Raw genomic sequence first — 22812 nt, 5'->3', positions numbered from 1 at the left:
ACCAGACTGCTTGGGTTTGTCCTGCAACTTAGTCACTGTGGGGCCCTGACAAAATTATCTCTCTGAGCCAAAAAATCTTAAGAGTAAACCTCATGGATGTGTGGTAAATATTAATCAATGTAACACACATACCATGGCATGTGACACATAGAAAAGCTATAAAATGTTTCAACAGCCAATAAAAGTATGTGCAGATACCACCTTCCTGTAATTACCTGTGTACTTCCATAAGGATGGGAAAAGTGCATGAGCCTCTACCAGATTCAGCCATGTAAGGGTAGAAGGAACTTCAGGGAGGAAGTCACAGTTTTTTGCCTCCATGTTAAGACAAAAACAGCTCCCAAATAATGAAAGCACTGTGCAAAATATTAATTTTTAAATATATTTTTAACAACATACGAAAGGCATTCTTCCACTTTTGCAAAGGAGGCAGAACCAAAATCTGTGATGAAAATTTGGCTACACAGACACTCAACAGGAACCAAACCTTCTGCCATGTCACACATTCCTGGGAATTAAAAAGAATGGAGAATGTTTACAAGCTGCTGTACTTTATAACTGTTATTTCTTTGGAATGATTCTTACACTGTGAGAGGAAAATAAGCCACAGTATATTGCTGAGAAGTATTAAGACCCATTCCTTTCTGTACACACAAAACGATTCATTGCGCCCGGAGGAACCACGCCACGCAGTCCACCCGCTTGGGTCTAAAAGTCCTGTGTATTGCTCTGACAAGTCTACCTTGCTGCCATTACGCTTTTGCCGTCGTTAGAAAGGAGTGTTCAGTAAAACAAATGACGCCTATACAATGTCAATGTACAAAGGCCCCTGTGTTCCAATTCTATCCTACCCTTGACAAACAAAGGCTCTTTCAGGGTAGAGGGTTCAGTATCACCTGCCATATACTCTGGTCCAATTAAATTTCCAATTTGTAATATACAATTTTAGACCTAGAATTCTTTCTGTCCTTTGACATTGCTTTAATACGAAAAGAAGTCTCCGCTTCACTTGAATTCCTTAGAGAACTTGGCTTTTCTAAAAGCTTGTGTGTCTGTCCCTATATCCCTTCCAGCTACACCAAATTTAAACCTCGACAGACTAATTACATCGGATAGCAATCCAAGCACTCTGCCAAAGACAGATGCCAAGGCCCAGGAGTCACGGATAAGTTCATGTTTATTTTCCATAGTGCAAGGAACAGATAGGATGGAAGAGGTGGTCAGAAATCAGTAAACCAAGACGAAAAACGCCAGAGTTAATTTAACAAATAAGGAGAAGGAAAATTAGCAAAAGTCAGTTACAGGGCAAAAGACTTTCTTTCAAAAAAAAAAAAAAAAAAAAAAAAAACTTCTAACAATATTGTGAAAAGGGCAAGCTTAACAGCTGGACTATCTAAAAAACAAAATAACGTTCCTGGAGCAGCAAAGAGAAGTCCTAGATTTGTCACTAAAATGCTCTTGCTTGTCCCAGATCACAGGTTAAAAAAAAAAAAGATACTTCAGGGGCAGAATAACAATGGACAGCACTGCGAGTTTCAAGTTTGAGTTCCAGCTCTAAAGATACAGCAAGGCCGGGGGCAGTGGCTCAGGCCCGTAATCCCAGCACTTGGCCAAGGCAGGCTGATCACCTGAGGTCAGGACTTTGAGACCAGCCTGGCCAACATGGTGAAATCCCATCTCTACTAAAACTACAAAAATTAGCAGGCATTGTGGCACAAGCCTATAATCCCAGCTACTCGAGAAGCTGAGGCAGGAGAATCACTTGAACCCAGGAGGTGAAGGTTGCAGAGAGCCAAGATTGTGCCACTGCACTCCAGCTTAGGCAACAGAGCAAGACTGCCAAAAAAAAAAAAAAAAGATACAGCGAGAAATCTTTGGTCTAAAATGTACCTATAAACTAATTCACAGATTATGGAAATATTTTTGATTTTCAAGTTTTGATAACAAAACTAGAATGTGTTACAGTTTAATTCTGAGTCTGTATTGTTCTTGGTTTTTGATCATTATAGAAAATATAGAAACCACAGAATAAAAGAAAAGAGAATGTGATATAGTACAACTTAAGAAAAAATAATTTCAATGTTTGTCCTCACTATCAAAAACAATAACTAAATAATATATTTTTCATTAACCTAAAATGAAAAAACATCAGAATAGTGTGATATATTATGTATGTTATACAATCCAACTAATACTACAGCATGGTTAGTTTCCATATTACTAAATATGCCACATGGTTGCATTTAACTTCTCTTTACATTTATTTATAATTCATTTAACCACTCCCACACTGATTTTTTTTTTTTTTTTTTTTGCTATTAAAAAAAGTACAATTACTAGTTTCACCAAACAAGGATCACTATGGATAATTTTTTCTTAATTTTAACTTTTCTTTTTTTATTGGCCTACTTAGGAATTATACTATGAGTAATTTTTGACTCGATAAATATTTCTAAATTTGCTTGTCTCAAAATATAAATCAATTTGCACAAAAACGGAAGTAATACAAGACTGCCTGTTTTAAACTCTCCCTGAGATTTGGGCATTAACATTTCTTGTTAGTTTTTGTCAAATGGCATTTCACTATTTACCTTTCATTCTTCCAAAGGAACACTAAAAAATTACCTGGAAAAGTGCTTTCGAAAAACGTAGTTGAGAAAGACTGACATGTCATGATGCTCAGTTTTATCATCTGCAAACATACTGTGTTTTTCCAAGTAATCTTCTATATTTCTCACATTTCTTAAAGTTCGTAGACTTCTTTGTATTTTCCTGCAGTCCTTGTGGCCTCTAAATACTGTATTGCAAAACTTTTCAGTTTTTTTATATGCAAAATTCATGTTATTTTCCAAACGACCCTCTGATCTTTTTTTAAAAAACAACAGAAGATTATTTTCTATGGTTTCATAGTCTACAAATGACTATTTTCAGATTATCAATTTCTGAGTATACTTTGTTTCTTTCTGTACATGTTATGGTTCTCTGTTCTAGTTTTTTAAGTGGTTTTGATCTCTACTTTGGTCTACTAAAGTTTCTTTGTTCCCAAGCATTGACTGAGGTAGAACCAATGTTGTCTGTATACAATCAAGAATCAATTTTGGTAAACGTTTCAAAGATAATTGAAAAAAAGGTATATTTCTTTTATAAAAGATGTCAAGTTTATCCTATCAATTGTTTTTTATTTTACATTATTGTTATATGACATTAATATAATCCCTCCTTTCTTTCCATTTTAATTTCTCTGACTCACATTGGCATATCCTTTTGCTTTAAATCATAACATTTTAGACCACTCTTTTTTTCAGGGGGATGGAGGTAGGGGGTGCAGGTATCATCATCGGTAAAGAGCTTACACCTGAGAGTACTGGAGTCACGTGTTGTTAACAACAGAGACACCTGCCAAGAAATTCATTGTCAGGTGCTTTTGTCCTTGTGTCAGCATCACAGGGCACACTAATGCAAACCTAGATGTATGGACTACCACACATCTGGGCGATATGATATGGCCTATTGCTGCTAGGCTACAAACCTGAACAGTATGTTCTTGTACTGAAGACTGTAGGCAGCTGTAATACAATGGTAGGTATTTATGTATCTAAACATAGAAGAGGTACAATGAAAACACAGTGTAAGGTTGGGCATGGTGCCTCATGCCTGTAATTCCAGTGCTTTGGGAGGCCAAGGTGGGCGAGTTTCTTGAGGCCGGGAGTTTGAGACCAGACTGGACAACACACCAAAACCCCGACTCTAGAAAAACTTTAAAAATTATCCCAGCATGTTGGCACACATCTGTAATCATAGCTACTCAGCAGGCTGAGGCAAGAGAATTGTTTGAGCCCAGGAGTTCGAGGCCGCAGTGAGCCATGATCACATCACTGCATTCCAGCCTGGGTGACAGAGTATGACCTTATCTGTTGAAGAAAAAAAGGTATAAAAGATAAAAATGGTACACCTATGTAGGGCACTGACCATGAATGGAGCTTGCAGGACTAGAAGTTGCTCTCGGTGAATAAGCGAGTGGCAGGTGAATGTGAAGGCCTAGAACACTTGCTGTTCTCTCCTGTAGACATTATCAGCGCTGTACACTCAGGCTACACAGGCCTAGAACACTCACTGTGCTCTACTGTAGACTTTATCAACACCGCACACTCAGGCTACACAGGCCTAGAACACTCACTGTGCTCTACTGTAGACTTTATCAACACCACACACTCAGGCTACACAGGCCTAGAACATTCACTGTACTCTACTGTAGACTTTATCAACACTGTACACTCAGGCTACGCAGGCCTAGAACACTCACTGTGCTCTACTGTAGGCTTTATCAACACCACACACTCAGGCTACGCAGGCCTAGAACACTCACTGTGCTCTACTGTAGACTTTATCAACACCGCACACTCAGGCTACGCAGGCCTAGAACACTCACTGTGCTCTACTGTAGACTTTATCAACACCGCACACTCAGGCTACACAGGCCTAGAACACTCACTGTACTCTACTGTAGACTTTATCAACACCACACACTCAGGCTACACAGGCCTAGAACACTCACTGTGCTCTACTATAGGCTTTATCAATGCTGTACACTTAGGCTACACAGGCCTAGAACACTCACTGTGCTCTACTGTAGACTTTATCAACACCACACACTCAGGCTACACAGGCCTAGAACACTCACTGTGCTCTACTGTAGACTTTATCAACACCACACACTCAGGCTACACAGGCCTAGAACACTCACTGTGCTCTACTGTAGGCTTTATCAATGCTGTACACTTAGGCTACACTACATTTATTAAAAATCATTTTCTTTCTTCAGTAATAAATTAATCTTAGCTTACTGTAACTTTTTACTTTATAAACTTTTTTTAACCTTTTGACTCTTGTAATAATACTTACCTTAAGACACGAACACATTACACACATTGTTCAGCTGTACTAAAACATTTCCTTTTTTTATAACCTTATTCTACAAGCTTTGAACTATTTTTAAATTTTACTTTTTAAACTTATTGTTAAAAACGACGACACAAACACACACACGTCGATGCCTACACAGGGTGGGGATCACGAATAGCACTGTCTTTCACCCCATATCTGATCTCACTGGAAAGTATTCAGGGTGAATAAAGGCATGGGGCCGTCAGCTCTTATGACAACAACGCCTTCTCCGGAATACCTCATAAAGGACCTACCTAGGCTGTTTACAGCTAATTTTTTAATTTTTTTTTTTTTTTTTTTGATACAAGGTCTTGCTTTGTTGCCCTGGCTGAAGTGCAGTAGAGGGATCATAGCTCATATAAGCCTCAAACTCCTGGGTTCAAGCTATCCTCCCACCTCGGCCTCCTGAGTGGCCAGGACTACAGGTGCGTATCGCCACACCCGGCTATTTTTTGTTTTTATTTTTTGCAGAGACAGGGTCTCATTATGCTACTCAGATTGGTCTCGAACTCCGTGTGCCAAGTAATCCTCCCATCTCAGGCTCCCAAAGTGCTGGGGCTCCAGGCATGAGCCACTGCACCTGGCCAACTTTGTTTTTTTCAGTAAGTAGAAGGAGTGTGCTCTAAGGATAAAAGTATAATATCACATAATAAATACATAAACGAGCAACACGGTCACTTCTTATCACTATCAAGTATTATATACGGCACAGAATGACATGTGCTACACTTTTATAGACCTGGCAGTGCCGTGGGGTTTTTTAATACCAGCTTCACCACAAACACATGAGGAACGTGTGTTCGTGTTGTGCTGCGAAGTGATGACAGGTGGTGGAAATTTTTCCGCTCCAATATAATACTATGGGACCACCACTGTATACACAGTCCATCTTTAACCAAAACATCATTATGCTACCATGACAACATTTGTTTGGTTTCCTTGTTTGTTTGTTTTTAAGACAGTGTCTGGCCCTGTCGCCCAGATTGGAGTGCAGTGGCGCAATTACGGCCCACAGCAGCCTCTGCCTCCCCGGCTCAAGAAATTCTCCTACCTCAGCCTCTCAGGTAGCTAGGACTACGGGCACGTGTCACCATGCCTGACTACTTTTTGTATTTTTAGTAGAGATGAGGTTTCACCATGTTGGCCAGGCTGGTCTCAAACTCCTGAGTTCAGGTGATCCTCCCGCCTTGGCCTCCCAAAGTGCTGGGATTACAGGTATGCACCGCTGCACACCTACATTTGTTTCTTAACAGTGGATCTATTCCAGGAGAGTGGAGTCTCAACAATTACTAATTATTCGTTATAATATATCTGCCTTTCTTCTTCACACTTTCATCTGGTAAGCACCTGATAAATTGAAATAAGGTTTTCTCTGATCACCAGTCAATGAATCTCTGCTACTTTTAGAATTAGAAATACCTAAAATATTACAATACTTTCTAAGGTCATGAAAATCTGTTAGGTATTAATGAGAGTGTGGGTTACATGAATATGCATTTATCTATACTCAAATATAAAATTATATCCTTAAATATACACATTTTATCATTTATACAATATACCTCAAAGTTCAGAAAGTATTAGGGGGAAAAACTAAGTATAGCTCAGGAGTAACTGCGCCCGTGCCCTCTGCAGACAGCACACTGGTGATACAGACAAACATTAATCCACGTATAAAATCATATTTGAGTACAAAATATTGTGTCATCATATTTTGTAACATGGTAAATATCCCTTTATATTGCACCAAAAATTAGAGTTAGGCTTCAAGATTTTTACATACCTTATTATAATAAACTTAGTATTATCCAACTGATAGGAGATAAAACAAAAAGCACCCCGGGAGAAGTTTACCATTCACGTAAAATAAGCTTTGGTTTTTGAGATCTAGAGTAATAATTGTCTGCTTATTAAACAAAAAGGTTATCTTTTCCTATAACCTTTACAGTATAGAAGTACTCCAGACTTGAAAATCCCTCTACCAGCTGAGGATTAGAACACTTTAAATATTCAAATCTAACTACTTAAGTTTGAACTACACTTTCCATCGCAGATCTGGAAGCAGTCTATGAACTATCAAGGAAGACGGGTATTCACAGGGTGGTCATTCACTTAATTTGTGGAAACAGAATCTCTTCTAATCTCTTACGATTTTGCTGAATGACATTTGCTAGGGGAAAGTTTCAAACATTTATTGGAGATACTCCAGGAAAATAGAGGGCAATTTACCAGTATGTGTGATTGTCAAGTGGGAGAATATGTCAATCACCTAATTACCATTATTCATTAAGGAGGGCTTTCAAATACATTGTAAATGACATGTGCATAAAGTAGCCATGAATTTCAAGTATATTATACTGTGCACAACAGAGAATAAAAACTTTTTTCAAAATACGTAATTTACTTAAAGGAGTTTCCTTTTGAAACGCAATTTGTACTGACCCAAGTTACCACATCTTCCATGGTCCTTTGAGAAGAGATATTTATTCAAAAGCAGCACGATAATGGAAACCAAGTGTTTTACTCTAAGCTAATGTTACACAAAATCACTAAGATAATTTTTATTTCGTTCCAGCACTCTACTTTCCTTTCCACTGAGTCCTCCAGGCCTCAACCCAAACCCCCTCACCAGTAACCATAAAACAATAATTCTTTTTTATGTGATACTTAGTCTCAGAAACAAACTATGGAGTCCCAAAATCAGAGGTCAGCTGACAAAATTAGCCTTCCTCAACTACGCCCATAAGTACCAGTGGATCCAGGCCATTCCCACATCCATTCACCACTGTCCAGTTCTTAAGGACTATAGCTGGCTCTTCAGAGCCCTTGGCAGAAACGGATAAACATTAAAACGCAAAACAATATTTCGAACTGAACTGATACTGTAACAAAAAAGTAACATTTGATGCTTGAAAACATTGGAAAACACACGGTCTGACCCTCAGCAACAGGAAAACATATTCAAAGCAATGAGATTAGTGCTGATATAGGCGTTTGTTTGTTTTGAGACAAGGTCTTGCTGTCACCCAGACTGGAACGTAGTGGCACAAGACCACAGCTCACTGCAGCCTTGACCTCCCGGGCTCAGGCAAGTCTCCTACCACAGCCTCCTGAGCAGCTGGGCCTACAGGTGCGTGCCACCATGCCTGGCAAATTACTGTATTTTTTGCAGAGACAGGCTTTTGCCATGTTGTCCAGGCTGGTCTGAAACTCCTGAGCTCAAGCAACCTGCTCACCTTGGCCTCCCAAAGTGTTTGGATTACAGATGTGAGCCACCAACCACACCAGCCTGTATTGGCCTTTTGTTAATGGCACTGGTAATATTGGCTCTTCCCCTCAGAGGGTGAGGTTAGCCACTCCTGAGCTAAAAGAATGCATACATAACATACAAACATAATGTATGAATCCCCAAACTATAGACTTTAACCCAAATTGGTGAAATATAAAGCAAAAGGAAAAGAAACTTTAAATTTTTTTTTAGGCCTGCTATTTGGATATTACAGGAACCACTGTGATTTATATTTGGCCTTGAGGGTATAAAGATCTATGATTTTATTCACGACTTGGTTAAATCTTTTCAAAACACAAGAGTCATCTATTTATAATATTAAGAAATGAGGTGATGAAAACCTTAATACACTGCTAATATACTGTTCTCTTCAGTAGAAACATGTAGGCGTATGTTAGGGACAATCTCTCGATTATGAGCAAATTTACAACTTCAATGCTGTCTTCTTAAATTACATGCCATCAATTACAATCCAAACATCATTTAAGAATTTGTAAGTTTAAAAGGAGAACAAAACTGGCCGGGCGCAGTGGCTCACGCCTGTAATCCCAGCACTTTGGGAGGCCGAGGCAGGTGCATCACGAGGTCAGGAGATCAAGACCATCCTGGCTAATATGGCAAAACCCCGTCTCTACTAAAAATACAAAAAATTAGCCGGGCGTGGTGGCATGTGCCTGTAGTCCCAGCTACTCAGGAGGCTGAGGCTGGAGAATGGCATGAACCTGGGGGGTGGAGCTTGCAGTGAGCTGAGATTGCGCCACTGCACTCCAGCCTGGGGGACAGAGTGAGAGTCCGTGTCGAAGGAAAAAAAAAAAAAAAAAAAAAAAAGGAGAACAAAACAAAACCCCCAACAACTCATTATTATTTAAGCCAGAGTTGCACAGAGTTACCCTTTCAATTGTCTGAATAAATTCTAGACATGGCAGAGTCTACTGAATAAATAAAAGCTATTGATAATCCCACTCCACTCTACAGAAAAACAAAAAAGCACAAACATGAAATCAAGAGACCACACCGAAGTAACATCATGGAGAAGAATAAACATTTTCAGGACAGAAAATGTTGAAGAAGAGCAAAGAAGAACAAAGGTAGGTACATTGAATGAACAAGGAATGAGCATGGAACCGTTGAAATGTGGGGTCTAAAAAGGCTGTGGGCTGCTTTCTAAGTAAAGCCTAGTCCAAAAATGTACGTCTTGTGACCAGATCAATTTCCATTCCTTCTAGAAAGATGGAAGAGATAAGCAAAATACGTAGAGCTACGAGGACAGAGTGGTTAATGATTAGTACACAGAAAAGTTGCTACTTCGAAGGATTTAGGTATTAAGTAGAGCAATTAAAGAATTTCTCCAATGACATCAATCTCAACCAGACAGACGTTCTCAACATTTCGCCCAGCAACTCTCCCAGACCATCCTCACAGCAGGCTTAAGAAGGGGTACTCTCCTGCTTCCTCTTTCAAAAAGGGTGCTGCCTCCATTTAGTGATGTTTATAAAAATGGCAGCGGTTTCCTATTTGAATGTTAATTATTGTTGTGACACACAAGGTAATTTAACTTGCTTCGGTAATTTATTCATCCTTCTAATTAGATGTAGTTATTGGAAAATCTTCCAGAGTGTAACAACAGTTCCAAAGGTGAAATGGCAGGAGGAGGGAGCTTTCCCATAGGATCGCAGCTGTAAACCTGGGCTGGGTGTTCCACTGCCAGTCACTTGAATGAACAATGCCAGGGATCAGAGATGGTCCTTCCGGAATCAAGCAGGTGGCACCCGTCACCTTGAAGAATTGGACAATTCAAGAGGAAGGTAAAGTCCCAAAAGATGGTTGGAGCTACTCTGAAAAGAAGATGAAAGACTGAACTTGAATGAACCGAGGAACAATACCACACAACACCATTGTAAATCTCCTAGACCGGGAGTCATTTACATACAGTTAAGAAATGCTGTAGACAGAGTATAAGCCAAAAATACCACTGAAGTGGGAGAGGCTCCACTGCAGTTACTTGCTTTGTGGAAGTATTTTCGCGCTTGCCACATCATACCTGCTCAATCAGTATTTACTGAAATAAGCAAATGAATGAATGGACAAGTGCATGCATGGCTACAGAATATTAATAGGCAGATCCACTCCATCTCTCTCATTACAGCCTCCTCAGCAAGCAGACCTTTTTTTCTTAATTTGAAGATCCCAAAAGTGAGCGAGTTTCAATAAACAGAAATTTCTTTGTCTTTAATAAAACTGAGCTGCCACTGCTGCTTCTGTGAGGTCTAAGTGCCGGCCTGTAACCATGTTCTACTGCTAGCCAGAAGGGAAAGACTGAATCATATCTGTAACCAAAAAAAAAAAACCCATTAGACTCCAATCAATGCAGAGCTGGTGGCTGATGACTGCAGGATCCCTGTGAGGAGCACGGATTGATACTGCCAAATGGATACATTAACTGAAACTACTCAGGCCTTAGGGGAATGGCCAGAGGCCCCTGTAGGGAACAGTTCAAGTCAACCTTTTCCTGCTTCCATTGTAGGATGGAGGATTCAAGGGCTTAGACTATATAAACCAGTTCAAGGCCATGCAGGAACCTATGCAGAAATACTCAAACCTCTATTCCCAAGAGGAAGAGGAGGAGGAGAAGCAGCCCGCAGAACAAGTAGAAGAAACAGCTTGAGAGGTCAAGTGAACAAAAGCCACAAGGCACTAGGCTCCAGTCCTTCCACTCCAGAGTGATATGAACCTTCGCAAAAGGCCTTTCATTTGCCCTCCAAGAAACTGTCTTTCCTTCTGTTGTCCTCTTCACTGTAATGCACAAAATAACTTATTTTGGTGATGAGGGGTCTTGATCTCTTGACAAATCCACTGAAAAAATGGGGGTTGTATGTATGCGTGTCCTACATATAAATCTGTCAGCAAATGTTGCCACCACTGAATTCTATATTCTCAGATTGCCCTCAATTTTGCCACTCGTAAGTAACGTGCTGAATAATCTCAGCAACCAAAAATCATCATCCAGGAATGTTTCTTATGAGACAGCTGATTTATTCTGATTCATCAGATCTCTTTTAGTAGCTTTAATACCCCTTTGGGAAATGCAATAGAAAGAAAAACATCTTTTAAAAGTGCTGGAGTGAGGCCACTTCTCCTAGAAGATGGTCAGATACGCATCTCTCAAAACACATCTTAACCCTGAGAATATGAGGGGTTATACTACCTTTCATTCCTGATAAATTCTGGTTTCCATGTTGGCATTGAGCTCCGTGCTTTCCATGTGTGGAGAGTGGAGGTTTGGACCCTCCCATCCACAGTCTCTTTCTAAGTGAAGGGAAATATTAGTTTTTGCTGTTCCTTGTTATTCCAAAAGCTCTGGTCTGGGGCCCATGTTCACACTGGCCCTCCGTCTGGTCAGATGCAATGTTCTTCAAAGGTGGGGACCTACTACTTGGTATCAGAGTAGCAGCCAAAAGAGGAAAAGGCGTGAATTAAGTACTCAGTTAAAAGGAAACATGAGGCCAAGCATGGTGGCTCATGCCAATAACCCCAGTCTTTGGGAGGTCAAGGCGGGAGGATCACTTGAGCCAAAGAGTTCAAGACCAGCCTGGGCAACATAGCAAGATCCCATCTCCAAAAAAAAAAAAAAAATTAGCTGGGTGTGGTGGTGCATGCCTGTAGTCCTAGGTAGTCTGGAGGCTGAGGTGGGAGGATCACTTGATCCCTGGAGGTTGAGGTTGCAGTGAGTCGTGATTGTGTCACTGCACCCAGCCTGGGTGACCCTGTCTGAAAAAAACAAAAAACAAAAAACAAAGAAAACAGATTTCTAATATAGATATATTAGAAAATATGTATCTACATATAGTAGAAAAAATATATATGCACATATATTAGAAAACATATATACATATATGTATATTAGAAAACAATCTCTATATGTGTGTGTGTGTGTGTATATATATACGTACCCATACATACATGTATAAACTACTTATTCTATCTTATACCTTCCACTCAAGGTCATGAAGATTTGATTTTGGAGACTGATGCAAATGTTTGCCACCTGATTTTAAAACTCAGGACGGTTAGGCCAGGTGTGGTGGCTCATGCCTGTAATCCCAGCACTTTAGAGGCCGAGGCAGGTGGATCACGAGGTCAAGAGATCAAGACCATCCTGGCTAACATGGTGAAACCCCGTCTCTACTAAAAATACGAAAAAAAATTAGCCGGGCGAGGTGGCGGGCACCTGTAGTCCCAGCTACTCGAAAGGCTAAGGCAGGAGAATTGCTTGAACCTGGTAGGCAGAGCTTGCAGTGAGCCGAGATCGCGCCACCACACTCCAGCCTGGGCCACAGAGCGAGACTCCATCTCAAAAAAAAAAAAAAAAAAAAAAAAACCCACAAAAACTCAGGCGGGCAGAAGAGAATGGGTAATCACTATAACTAGTTTCCAGCAAGAGATGCCTCGCTTTATAAACATTCCCCAGAACTGACATTAACAGAGAATGAGACGTAACGAGCCATAAAGAGATGTGATGTGTTTTAAAAGCAACAAAATATCAGGCAAGGAATATATTCTGCTATAATATGTACATCATATGGGTTCTATTTGTTTCCTAGAGATAAAGTGATCACTTAACTACGAAAATTACTATCATCCATCTCGCCACATGCATTCCCATCCTTGGGAAGCGGTAGGAACCACGGGCCTCCATGATGTCTAAACAAGTGCCCTTGTGAACAGAGGTTTCATTCCACTGAGAGAAATGGCTATGCAAAGCAGTGTCTCAAGAGAGCAAGGCAAATCAATGTCTCACCTAGAGTATATTTTACAAATTTGTAATACAAATGATTGCACTGAGGGACAAAGGTTTTCCTGTACTCTCCCTCCATCCGACCTTCAAACAGATGCGCTAGTGTCAGCTCCAGTAGAAATAAGAGGTATCCTTGACATTATCCTCGGCTGTGATGTAAGGAATCTGTGTGCTTACAAAATTAACGCCAAGTATTTCAGGCTGTCAGCTGACATCCTCTCCACTCCCCAGAGCTGAGACTATTCAGTAATGGCAGTACATCTGACATCCTGTCTGACATCTACAGGACTCGAGAAATTCCAAGAAAATATTATAAATTCTATCATTTCATGATTCACACTTTGTGCAACTGAAGATCTCCTCTACACAAAAACACAGGACATGTCAGAACACCCCATAGGTATGTGATTTTTCTTAACTTGTATGGTTTTATTTATAAGAAAATTCAGTTACTGAATTATGAAACAGACACGTGGGGTCTGCTTTGGGGATCTAGTCCTTAAGATGAGTTCAAGAGGATGAATGATGTCCATCTCTGAGACATATTAGTGCTTCTACAACCCGTGTGCCAAGCACCAGTGGGCTAACAGATCCTCCAGATACACAGACACAACTTAAAGCAGAGGAGCCAAGTAGAGAGATTTGAAAAATGAATTCTAACACCAGCATACTAGATTCCCAAATAAATTGTTTAACCACACAGTGCCTTCATTTCCCCAACGATGAGGTAGAGATAATTACCTTTGCTTATTTCACAAGGGGGGCATTTTTAATAATAAAAAGAATTATTTGAAATCTTCAAAGAAAGAGCACTATTTTAACCTACTTACATAAGAAACAGAAAGAGAAAATTGAGTTAACCATCTTATATTCTGCCAAATTAATCTAATTTTTAAAAAGAGAGACTGAGTGAAAACTTATCGCTGTTGTTCTCATCACAACTGAAATCCAACACATTAAAGACAGAGTGAAAGAGATCAACTTTTAAAACTTTTAAAACTCCATTCCTGGTAGCCACAAACACTCTTATCAGTTCCCCACCAAAAAACCCTCCTCACCGTCTCCCTTCCTTCCCCTTTCTCCTATTACCTCAGCCTTCACTCCACTTACTCTTCACATCTCTCGGCTTGTCTCTCACCTCTTCCTCCCTGATAATTATAACCTCACTCCCACTGTCACACATAGAACTGATCCAGAGGGGACTTGAGAATTATTCTGACCAATCTCCCACACAGTAAAAAGGGAGAACTGAAGACTGAAGTGATACCGTAATAGGCTCAGGGTCAGGTAGCCACTTACATGCAAAGCTGGGTTCTCACCTAGACATATGACTCCCAGTCCAGTGCTCTTTCCAGTACCCCACATGACAGTCTACCTGGGCCTGTTCACCAGCCTGAGTCAAGAAATACATTTATGAAACAGTTACATGCACTTTGTTGTTCTCCCACCATATAAAGCGTGTTGAGTCACAATTAGAAAAATAAAACTGATGACAGCAATCAGAGGAGAATCCTGTATCTGGAAGACACCTTAAAACTTTCACCTTCATTACCCATAATCCATGTTATCTAGGAAGTGAGACTCAAGAGGTCATTCCCACAATGCCTTTCCTCCCCAGACACTCATTCCAGGGTTCAACATCTCTTCCATTGGTCAAGCCTAAATCCTTCCTAATGATGATACTGAAGCAAAATCACAACACCAGGTTTTCCAGATCTGGCTGAGAAGACACTAAGTGAGCCCCTAAGTACAAATGAGCACATACTTAATACAGAGAAGACACAGTTAGCACATTGCTAAATTTCTCTACACCCTTATGTTTAGCAGATTAAATAATTGTAGCTCCTTTAACTTTATCTTCTAAATGTATTTTTGGCTTTTATCTAAGGCCCCTTTAAATTGTCTATGTTGCTTTTTGAAAGCTAGAGTCCAGAACCAAGGACAGGTAGCTAAAGTGTTTCATATAAGAGAAACTCCATCAACAAAAGGATTGCAAAGTCTGTACAAGCCAACCCAGGGCAATCAATGACATCTGCATGTAAACGAGCCAGTTTTCCAGACAATACTTTTCAATTAGACTAACTTACAAACTTGAGGAATAAACAGTTTTCCAGACAATACTTTTCAATTAGACTAACTCACAAACTTGAGGAATAACTTGAGAAAACATCAACTGAGTCTTCAAAGCATTTTCAAGCACAAGCCCTAACACAGTTTACTGGATGCCATTTAATTGGGCAGCTCTAACCATGTAGCTAAATATAAGAAGGTTGGCATAAGAGATACAAAAACCCAACAATGTCCAAGCTAAATCCCTTAAACATTGTCAGAACGAGGCTAAGAAGAAGCAAGGTGAGAAATCGGGGAAAATGCAAATAGGAATTCCATTTCCTACAAGATGAAGAAAGATAATTAAATAAAAATCCTGACTAGCTAGGGGAGTATGTCCAGCAGCCAAAAAAAAAAAAAAAAAGTAATTATTTCATGTGTGCTCCTGGTATAAAGTCTTGAAAATAATAAGGCTGCTAAATTGTATACATCAGGGAAGTGAAGTAGTAGCTCAACAGATTATGAAAATTGAGATTTCCAAACTGAATTTGAAGAGGAAACAGGTAAAATGAGGTCAGGACATCACAGATGAGAAAGAAGCTTCTACTATGTGGCTGGCTGTTTTAAATTAATAACCTGGAACATTAGCAGGTTTAAAGTCCCATAAAAATGACATGGAGGGAGAAGTACATGCGGTAGAAACAGTGGTGTTTACACCTTCATCATAGAAAGGTATTATTAAAAGGATTTACAAGGTGCTAACGTGATACATATCAAAGTCAAAGCACTTTAATAAATGATGAGAAAAGGCATTAGGCATGGAAGTAAAGCCGAAGGACTTAAAATAACTCCACCTTTCCACGCACTAGATTGTATTAAACCAAGTAAGCCACTCCAAGATCCACAAAAGATCAGGTTTTATTTTTCCCTAAGAGGCAGTATTGCCAAGAGCACCAAACCAGTAAAGGCGGTTAGGCAGAAAAACCAAGAGTTAAAAGAACATAAAACACTAGTCCTTTCTGGGATATTGCTACACATGCTGACAGAATCTAAATGTATATATCATGACCCAAAGAGGTCCCAGGCTTAAAATCCAAAAAGAAAGAAAAGCAGGTATATTGCCCTTTTTTCCTACTGGGAAAACCTTGTAACCACTGAAAGATTAGAACAGATAAATAGTAATGGGTCAGTATACTTAGTATCTTCTAATTACAGAAGCACCCAGATTGGCACCAAACTCACCCACTCTTGGCTGTCTTCAACAACGACCAGGCCTCCTCTGGGGAGATTACCTCTTGCCATCCTCAATCTGTACCTCAGATATGTGGCTTCTTGCTTCTAACAGTATCACAGATTATGGACTAAATGTTTGTGTCCTCCCAAAATTCTTATGTTGCAGCCCTAACCCTCCGGATCTATTTGGACAAGGGGCTTCTCAGACAGTAATTAAGGTTAAACGAGGCCATAAGGGTGGGGACCTGATACAACAGGATTAGTGTCCTGAGAGGTAGAGACCAGAGAGCTCACTGACTTGCTCCCTTCCTCCCTGTGTGCTTGCATGAGGAAGGGCCACGTGAGGACTCAGCAAGGAGGCACCATCTGCCGGCCGGGAAGAAAGTCCTCACCAGAAACCTAGTGGGCCAGAACCTTGTCTTAGGTTTCTAGTCTCGAGAACTGTGAGAAAATAAATTTCTGTTTTTTAAGCCACCCAGTCTCCCAGTCTGCAGTGTTTTCTTATGGTAGCCTGGGGTCACTCAGACATACTACCATATTAATGCTTACTAGTGACTACCCAAACAACAGGGATAAAAGTTTCAATTTGTTTCTTACATTTCCTAATGCAATGCTCTGTAAGGCTGGATGTTTTAGAAATGCTTTTTGAACTTAATAATGGTTTTAAAAAGTCACAGACTTCAATAACAGCCATCATTTTCTATAAGCACTAATGGTGTTATATGCCAAGAATTTTTAAAGGCAAATAAATTTTTCTTCTTATCTAAAAAGTTGCCTGGAGAATGCTCACCCTTCTTTTACTTACTACTGAAAACCGTCAATAGCAATTCAAGCAATATAATTCCTTTTTTTTTTTTTGGAGACAGAGTCTCGCTCTATCCCCCAGGCTGGAGTGCAATGGCGCGATCTTGGCTCACTGCGATCTCCGCCTCTCGGGTTTAAGCGGTGCTCCTGCCTCATCCTCCTGAGTAGCTGGGATTACAGGAGCCTGTCACCAGGCCCAGCTAACTTTTGTACTTTCAGTAGAGACAGGGTTTTGCCACATTGGTAATTCCTTTTTAAGAATTACAAACACCAAAGTATCTTGTATAATAGTAATCTATGTGCACACGTGTGCTACATATACCAAAAAGAACTTTTTACATACATAAGATACTTTAGTTCCTTGATTTTATGTCATTTCACCTAAATATTAACAAACATAGGACCGTGGACCTTGGGCTTAGAGAATATTAAATTGTAGAATCATAGAATCATAAAACCATAGAATCACAGACTAGAGGTTTGTCTCGGTCAAACCTCACTATTTTTTATTTTATTATTATTATTTTTTTTTTTCTGAGACAGAGTCTCACTCTGTCACCCAGGCTGGAGTGCAGTGGTGCAATCTCAGTTCACTGCAACCTCTGCCTCCCGGGTTCAAGCGATTCTCCTGCCTCAGCCTCCTGAGTAGCTAGGATTACAGGAGTGTGCCACCACGCCCAGCTTATTTTTGTAATTTTTTTTTAGTAGAGACGGGGTTTCACCATGTTGGCCAGGATGGTCTCAATCTCTTGAACTCATGATCCACCCACCTCGGCCTCCCAAAGTGCTGGGATTACCGGCATGAGCCACTGCGCCCAGCCAAACCTCACTATTTTTTTTTAAATGAGGAAAACCAGAGCTCAGTACTTTGCTCAAAGTAACACAAATAATTCCCAGAATTCCCAGGATTGTAGGGTTTTTTTTACTGTATTGTTAAGAAATAATTTTCTGTAAAGTAAAATAATGATTCTCAAAATTAATAAACACATATGAAAGATTTAACTCACTAATTAGGGAACCAGTAAGATGCTAAGTCTGATTTTGAAAAGAATTCAAAGAAGAAACAAATAGATAAGCTTCAGAAATGCCAGCAAGATGTAAAATTTGCGAAACTAGTCAATACGCATAGGACCATAATCTATTGCATTCTCCAAACACAACTGGCATTGTACGGACCAGAACCAGGTGCTTTACGGTCTATTTTTTATAGCATGCACAATTCTAGTACAGCTCAGAGACAGTGAGAGGCAGAGCTAATGTGATGGTTGAGCTAGAGAGACAGAGTTTTTGTTTCGTGGTTTTTTTTTTTTAATCATTTCAAAGTCTCTCACAACCTGTCCTCACAGTCTCTTGCCACGTACAAGTACTCTGAAACTAGAGAACAGCATGGTGGGTGAGTTTAAAAAACAGAATTTAAAATTCTTAATTGCTAACTTTCTGAAAGCCTTCAGAAGAAGACCCAAGTTCATTTCATACCAGCCCCAAAACCAAGAGACAATGAAAACTCGGCCTGTGAGAGTCCAGCACCGTCCGTGTGGACAGCGCTTCTCCTCTCCAAACGACCCCTCTGAATACGTACCATAATCCCACCAGGGCAGGAAGTTCGCAACAGCGGCTCCTCAGCTGAGTGGTGGGAAAGGTCGTATGAAATTCCGGTCTTCTGCTTCCCAGTCTCACCCTCTCTCCACGTCACAGGCATGGTTACCTCACAGGAGAACGTTTCTAAAGCCCCTTAGAGTCATTATGCAAGAGGTCTCACGGAACTTCTCATTGTGACTGAAGAAACGTAAAATGAGGAAACACAGGAGAAGAAACGTCTGCTACACAAACATACAAAGTAGGTGTGACGCGCTAAATAGGTGGGTGATCGAGCTCAACTCCGACCCCAGTTCCACAGCTCCGGTCAAAAGATCTGCGTTGAAGAAAGGAGACACAAGGTGGCTCACGCCTGTCATCCCAGCACTTTGGGAGGCCGAGACGGGTGGATCACGAGGTCAGGAGATCGAGACCATCCTGGCTAACACGGTGAAACCCCGTCTCTACCAAAAATACAAAAAAGTAGCCGGACATGGTGGCAGGCACCTGTAGTCCCAGCTACTCGGGAGATTGAAGCAGGAGAATGACATGAACATGGGAGGTGGAGCGTGCAGTGAGCCAAGATCGTGCCACTGCACTCCCGCCTGGGCGACAGAGCAAGACTCCATCTCGAACAAAAAAAAAAAAGGAGAAACAAGTGGGAATGAAGAGTGGAAAAGGTATCAAATGAGGACTCAAAAGCACTCTGAGAAAACTGTGAGGTTCTTATGTGCTGTGTTCAGGTAAAGAAACACAAGACATAGACATGAAGAGAACAGAACACAAGGAATAATTTTTAAAACTAATTTGGCACAATTTTTTTCTTTTAAAATGCTCGAGAGGATCATTGCAGAAAACACAATGGTAAAGCAAAGTAGCTGAGGGATTTTTCAGTAGCTCCACTGTGAAAAAACAAGCACATCTTAAAACTACAAGCTTTGAAACTTTTACATTTCTTAATTAAAATATTTCCGGATTCAGTTCATTTCTAAGCAAGACTGAAGCCCTAAAGAGACCAGTAAATTTTTATTCATCTTTTTTGAAACGAATGTGATTGACAAGTCATTGTTTGAATAGGAAACTATGAATTAAACAAACAAGCAAACAACCAGCCCCACAGTAATGGAACCCATTCCTTGGAGATAATGACGACGCGAAGTACAAGAAACCCATTTCGAAGCACTCGTTTCATGTGAGCACTTGTTGATGGAAATATTACTAGCAAGTCCCCCTGAGAACAGCTCTCTTCATTGTGGTCTCAGGAGCCTTGGTGGTTCACATTCCTCACATGCACTGAGGGCGGTCTTGATAAAAAGTATCTAGTAGACCTCTTGGTGTCAAGTTGTAAGGCTTGAACTTGTTTGGGGATTTTTAAGAATGTATAATAAATATTGATTTATTAATTTACAATAAAAAAACGAATGGGTGAAAGGACCGGACACTGAGCCTCTGACCTTCATGTTTTCTCCCTGCATAGGAAGTCAAACTATAATCAGAATATTGTTGTGTCTGGCACCACAGCAAGAGCAACAAGTTGCATAAACCGTGAAGCACAACAGACTATTCATTCATCCAGCACGTCCTGGCCTAGAGCTAGAAATACAGCAGTGAACGTGAGCGATCAGAATCCAGACTGGCCTCTGAAAAGAGGATCTCCTCGCCACAGGATCTGTGCAGTATGGTCCTAGTTCTAGCTTTCTCTGGCCTAAATAATGCCTCATGGAGCCCTGTGAATATTCACTTTACTGACTTTTAAAAAAAATTCATATAACATAAAATTTTCACTTTAACCATTCTAAGTGTACACTTCAATGGCATTAAATTCAAAACGTTGTGTAACCACTACCACTATTTCCAAAAGATTTTTGTCATCCCAAACAGAAGCTTTGTAATAAGTTTGCTTTTTAGAAGTGCTACAAGTTACTAACATTTGTGGTTGACATTTTTTTTTTCAAATATCTATGTTAAGCGCTCGACGATAAGCCTGCCCATAATGTGTTTCTTTAAGAGGTCTGTGGCCAGGCGTGGTGGCTCATGCTTGTAATCCCAACACTTTGGGAGGCCGAGGTGGGTGGATGGCTTGAACTCAGGAGTTTGAGACCAGCCTGGGCAACATGCTGAGATCCCATCTCTACTAAAAACACAGAAAAGAGCCAGGCATGGTCGTGCACATTTGTGGTCCCAGCTACTCGGGAGGCTAGTGAGGAGGATCACTGGAGCCTGTGGGGCAAAAGCTGCAGTGAGCCAAGATTGCGCCACTGCACTCCAGCCTGGGTGACAGAGCGCGACCCTGTCTCAAAAAAAAAAAAAAAAGGTCTGTATGCTTCTTTAGCCATTTATGTTAAAAATATGAAGTGTTTCACAAATTTGCATGTCACCCTTGTACAGGAGCCATACTAATCTTCTCTGTCTCATTCTAATTTTTTAGTATACGTGCTGCTGAAGCACGAACTGGCCATGGGGTTTCGATTTTATAACCCCATGTTTTCCAGAAGGCAAACTTCTAAGTTCTTAAAGAGAAAGGCACCTCACTGCCACGTCCTCCCCCCCACCCCACTATGGTGTGGTTTCCTCTACAATGCACACTATTTCACCCAACTCATACAAATATCTAAAGAGACGCTATCATCAGCTTTTTAGAGATAAGGAAGCTGAGACTCACAGAAATGACATTTCTCAAAGCTACTCAGGGAGCAAGGGAGCAACGCAAGCGTGGGTAACGGCTATTCCACATTGGAGCATGACTGACTGGATGAACGTATGTGTGTTTTTGCTATACAGCTAACATTAACTGGTTCTAAGACTGAATACTGTATTAAATTTGTTATTAAAATACATACTCCTGTAACAAGAAGGGACATGTAAGACAAAACAGGAAAGATGAAAAGCTTTTAAAGACACAGGAGAGGCTAAAGAAGTGATTTTTAATGGATATACTCTGGGAGAAATTCTCAACTATCTCCCTCTAAATGGGTGATATTAGTCACTTAGGTGGCTGCCTTTTTTTCTGAAAGCTGTCAGACATCTCCATGGGCAAAATAAAGAAAGAGACACTCTACAGTTTATTGATGTATGTATCATGGTAGCACTCTGTGGTTTTAAGACAAATTGAAACTCCATCATATGCTGCTTTTAAAGCCCAAATAACTAAAATAAAAACTTCCAAGCACAGCAAAGGCAAAATACTGTCAGTTGTATGTGCTTAGGAGACACATGCGTCTCTAAAAGCAGCATGTAAATTTCTCTTTTCAAGCACATGTTTAAGGGAACTGGCACAGTAACAAACAAGGGGAAATACGGAGCCCAGTTTTAAAGTCAGGATTCTGTTTTTGTGGAGTCTAATTTATTTCAAGAAATCCAAATTATTAAATTCACCTCCTACCTGAGGAAGGATCTCGAAGGAAAGGTAATACAGGCTAGTCATCCCTAAATGCCAAAGTCCAAAAGACTAGTATTTAAGACCCAAGTCTATCACTTACTAAGTGTCAGACCTTGGCCATGTGACATAATCGCTCTCAATCTGTTTCCTCAAAATAACACCGCTTAACAAAGGATTAAGTAAAATAGTGCATATAAAGCACCACACACAGACCGTAGCGTATACTGAGAGTTTTATTTCAGCATTAGAAAGCATAGGAGGCCAGGCGCAGTGGCTCACACCTGTAATCCCAACATTCTGGGAGCCCAAGGAGGGCGGACCACAAGGTGAGGAGTTCAAGACCAATCTGGCCAATATGGTGAAACCCCATCTCTATTAAGAATACAAAAATTAGCCAGGCATGGTGGCAGGCACCTGTAGTCCCAGCTACTCGGGAGGCTGAGGCAGGAGAATCACTTGAACCCGGTAGGCGGAGGTTGCAGTGGGCTGAGATAATACCACTGTACTCCAGCCTGGTGACAGAGTGAGACTCTGTCTCAAAAAAAAAAAAAAGAAAGAAAGGAAGCATAGGAAGTGGGGGAGTCGCTGAAGCACACTGATTTAAATTACTACTCAATTAGACTAAATTTTTTAAAAATCATGATTTTATTTGTCCCCCTCCCCAGCTCACACACAAAAAGCCAACACTACTAAATAAGAGAAGATAGTCGAGGTCAAGACTTTTAACTTGTTCTCCAGCTATTA

General features: G+C 40.4%; 1 protein-coding gene, 1 non-coding gene and 1 pseudogene across 8 annotated transcripts in view; 1 reads left to right on the top strand and 2 right to left on the bottom strand.

The window, feature by feature from the left end:
• Window positions 1-22812, bottom strand: part of SMYD3 (SET and MYND domain containing 3) — a 763302-nt gene that overhangs the window by 425483 nt on the left and 315007 nt on the right. Inside the window, exon 1 of one of the 6 annotated variants that reach the window (XM_077964367.1) lies at window positions 16320-16695. Coding sequence (XP_077820493.1) covers window positions 16320-16379 — 60 coding nt within the window. The 5' untranslated portion in view covers window positions 16380-16695. 6 annotated transcript variants of the gene reach the window in all.
• LOC106995256 (mitochondrial intermembrane space import and assembly protein 40 pseudogene) lies at window positions 10521-15414 on the top strand (annotated as a pseudogene). Its single transcript, XR_013415908.1, has one exon. The product of XR_013415908.1 is annotated as a mitochondrial intermembrane space import and assembly protein 40 pseudogene (transcript).
• Window positions 21033-21139, bottom strand: LOC114674879 (U6 spliceosomal RNA). Its single transcript, XR_003725964.1, has one exon. It is a non-coding gene; the product is annotated as a U6 spliceosomal RNA (small nuclear RNA).

This window comes from Macaca mulatta, chromosome 1 (genome assembly GCF_049350105.2).
Source record: "Macaca mulatta isolate MMU2019108-1 chromosome 1, T2T-MMU8v2.0, whole genome shotgun sequence".
NCBI classification, from domain to species: domain Eukaryota; kingdom Metazoa; phylum Chordata; class Mammalia; order Primates; family Cercopithecidae; genus Macaca; species Macaca mulatta.
The sequence above is the reverse complement of the archived record's forward strand: the minus strand, read 5'-3'. Positions and strand labels throughout refer to the sequence as shown.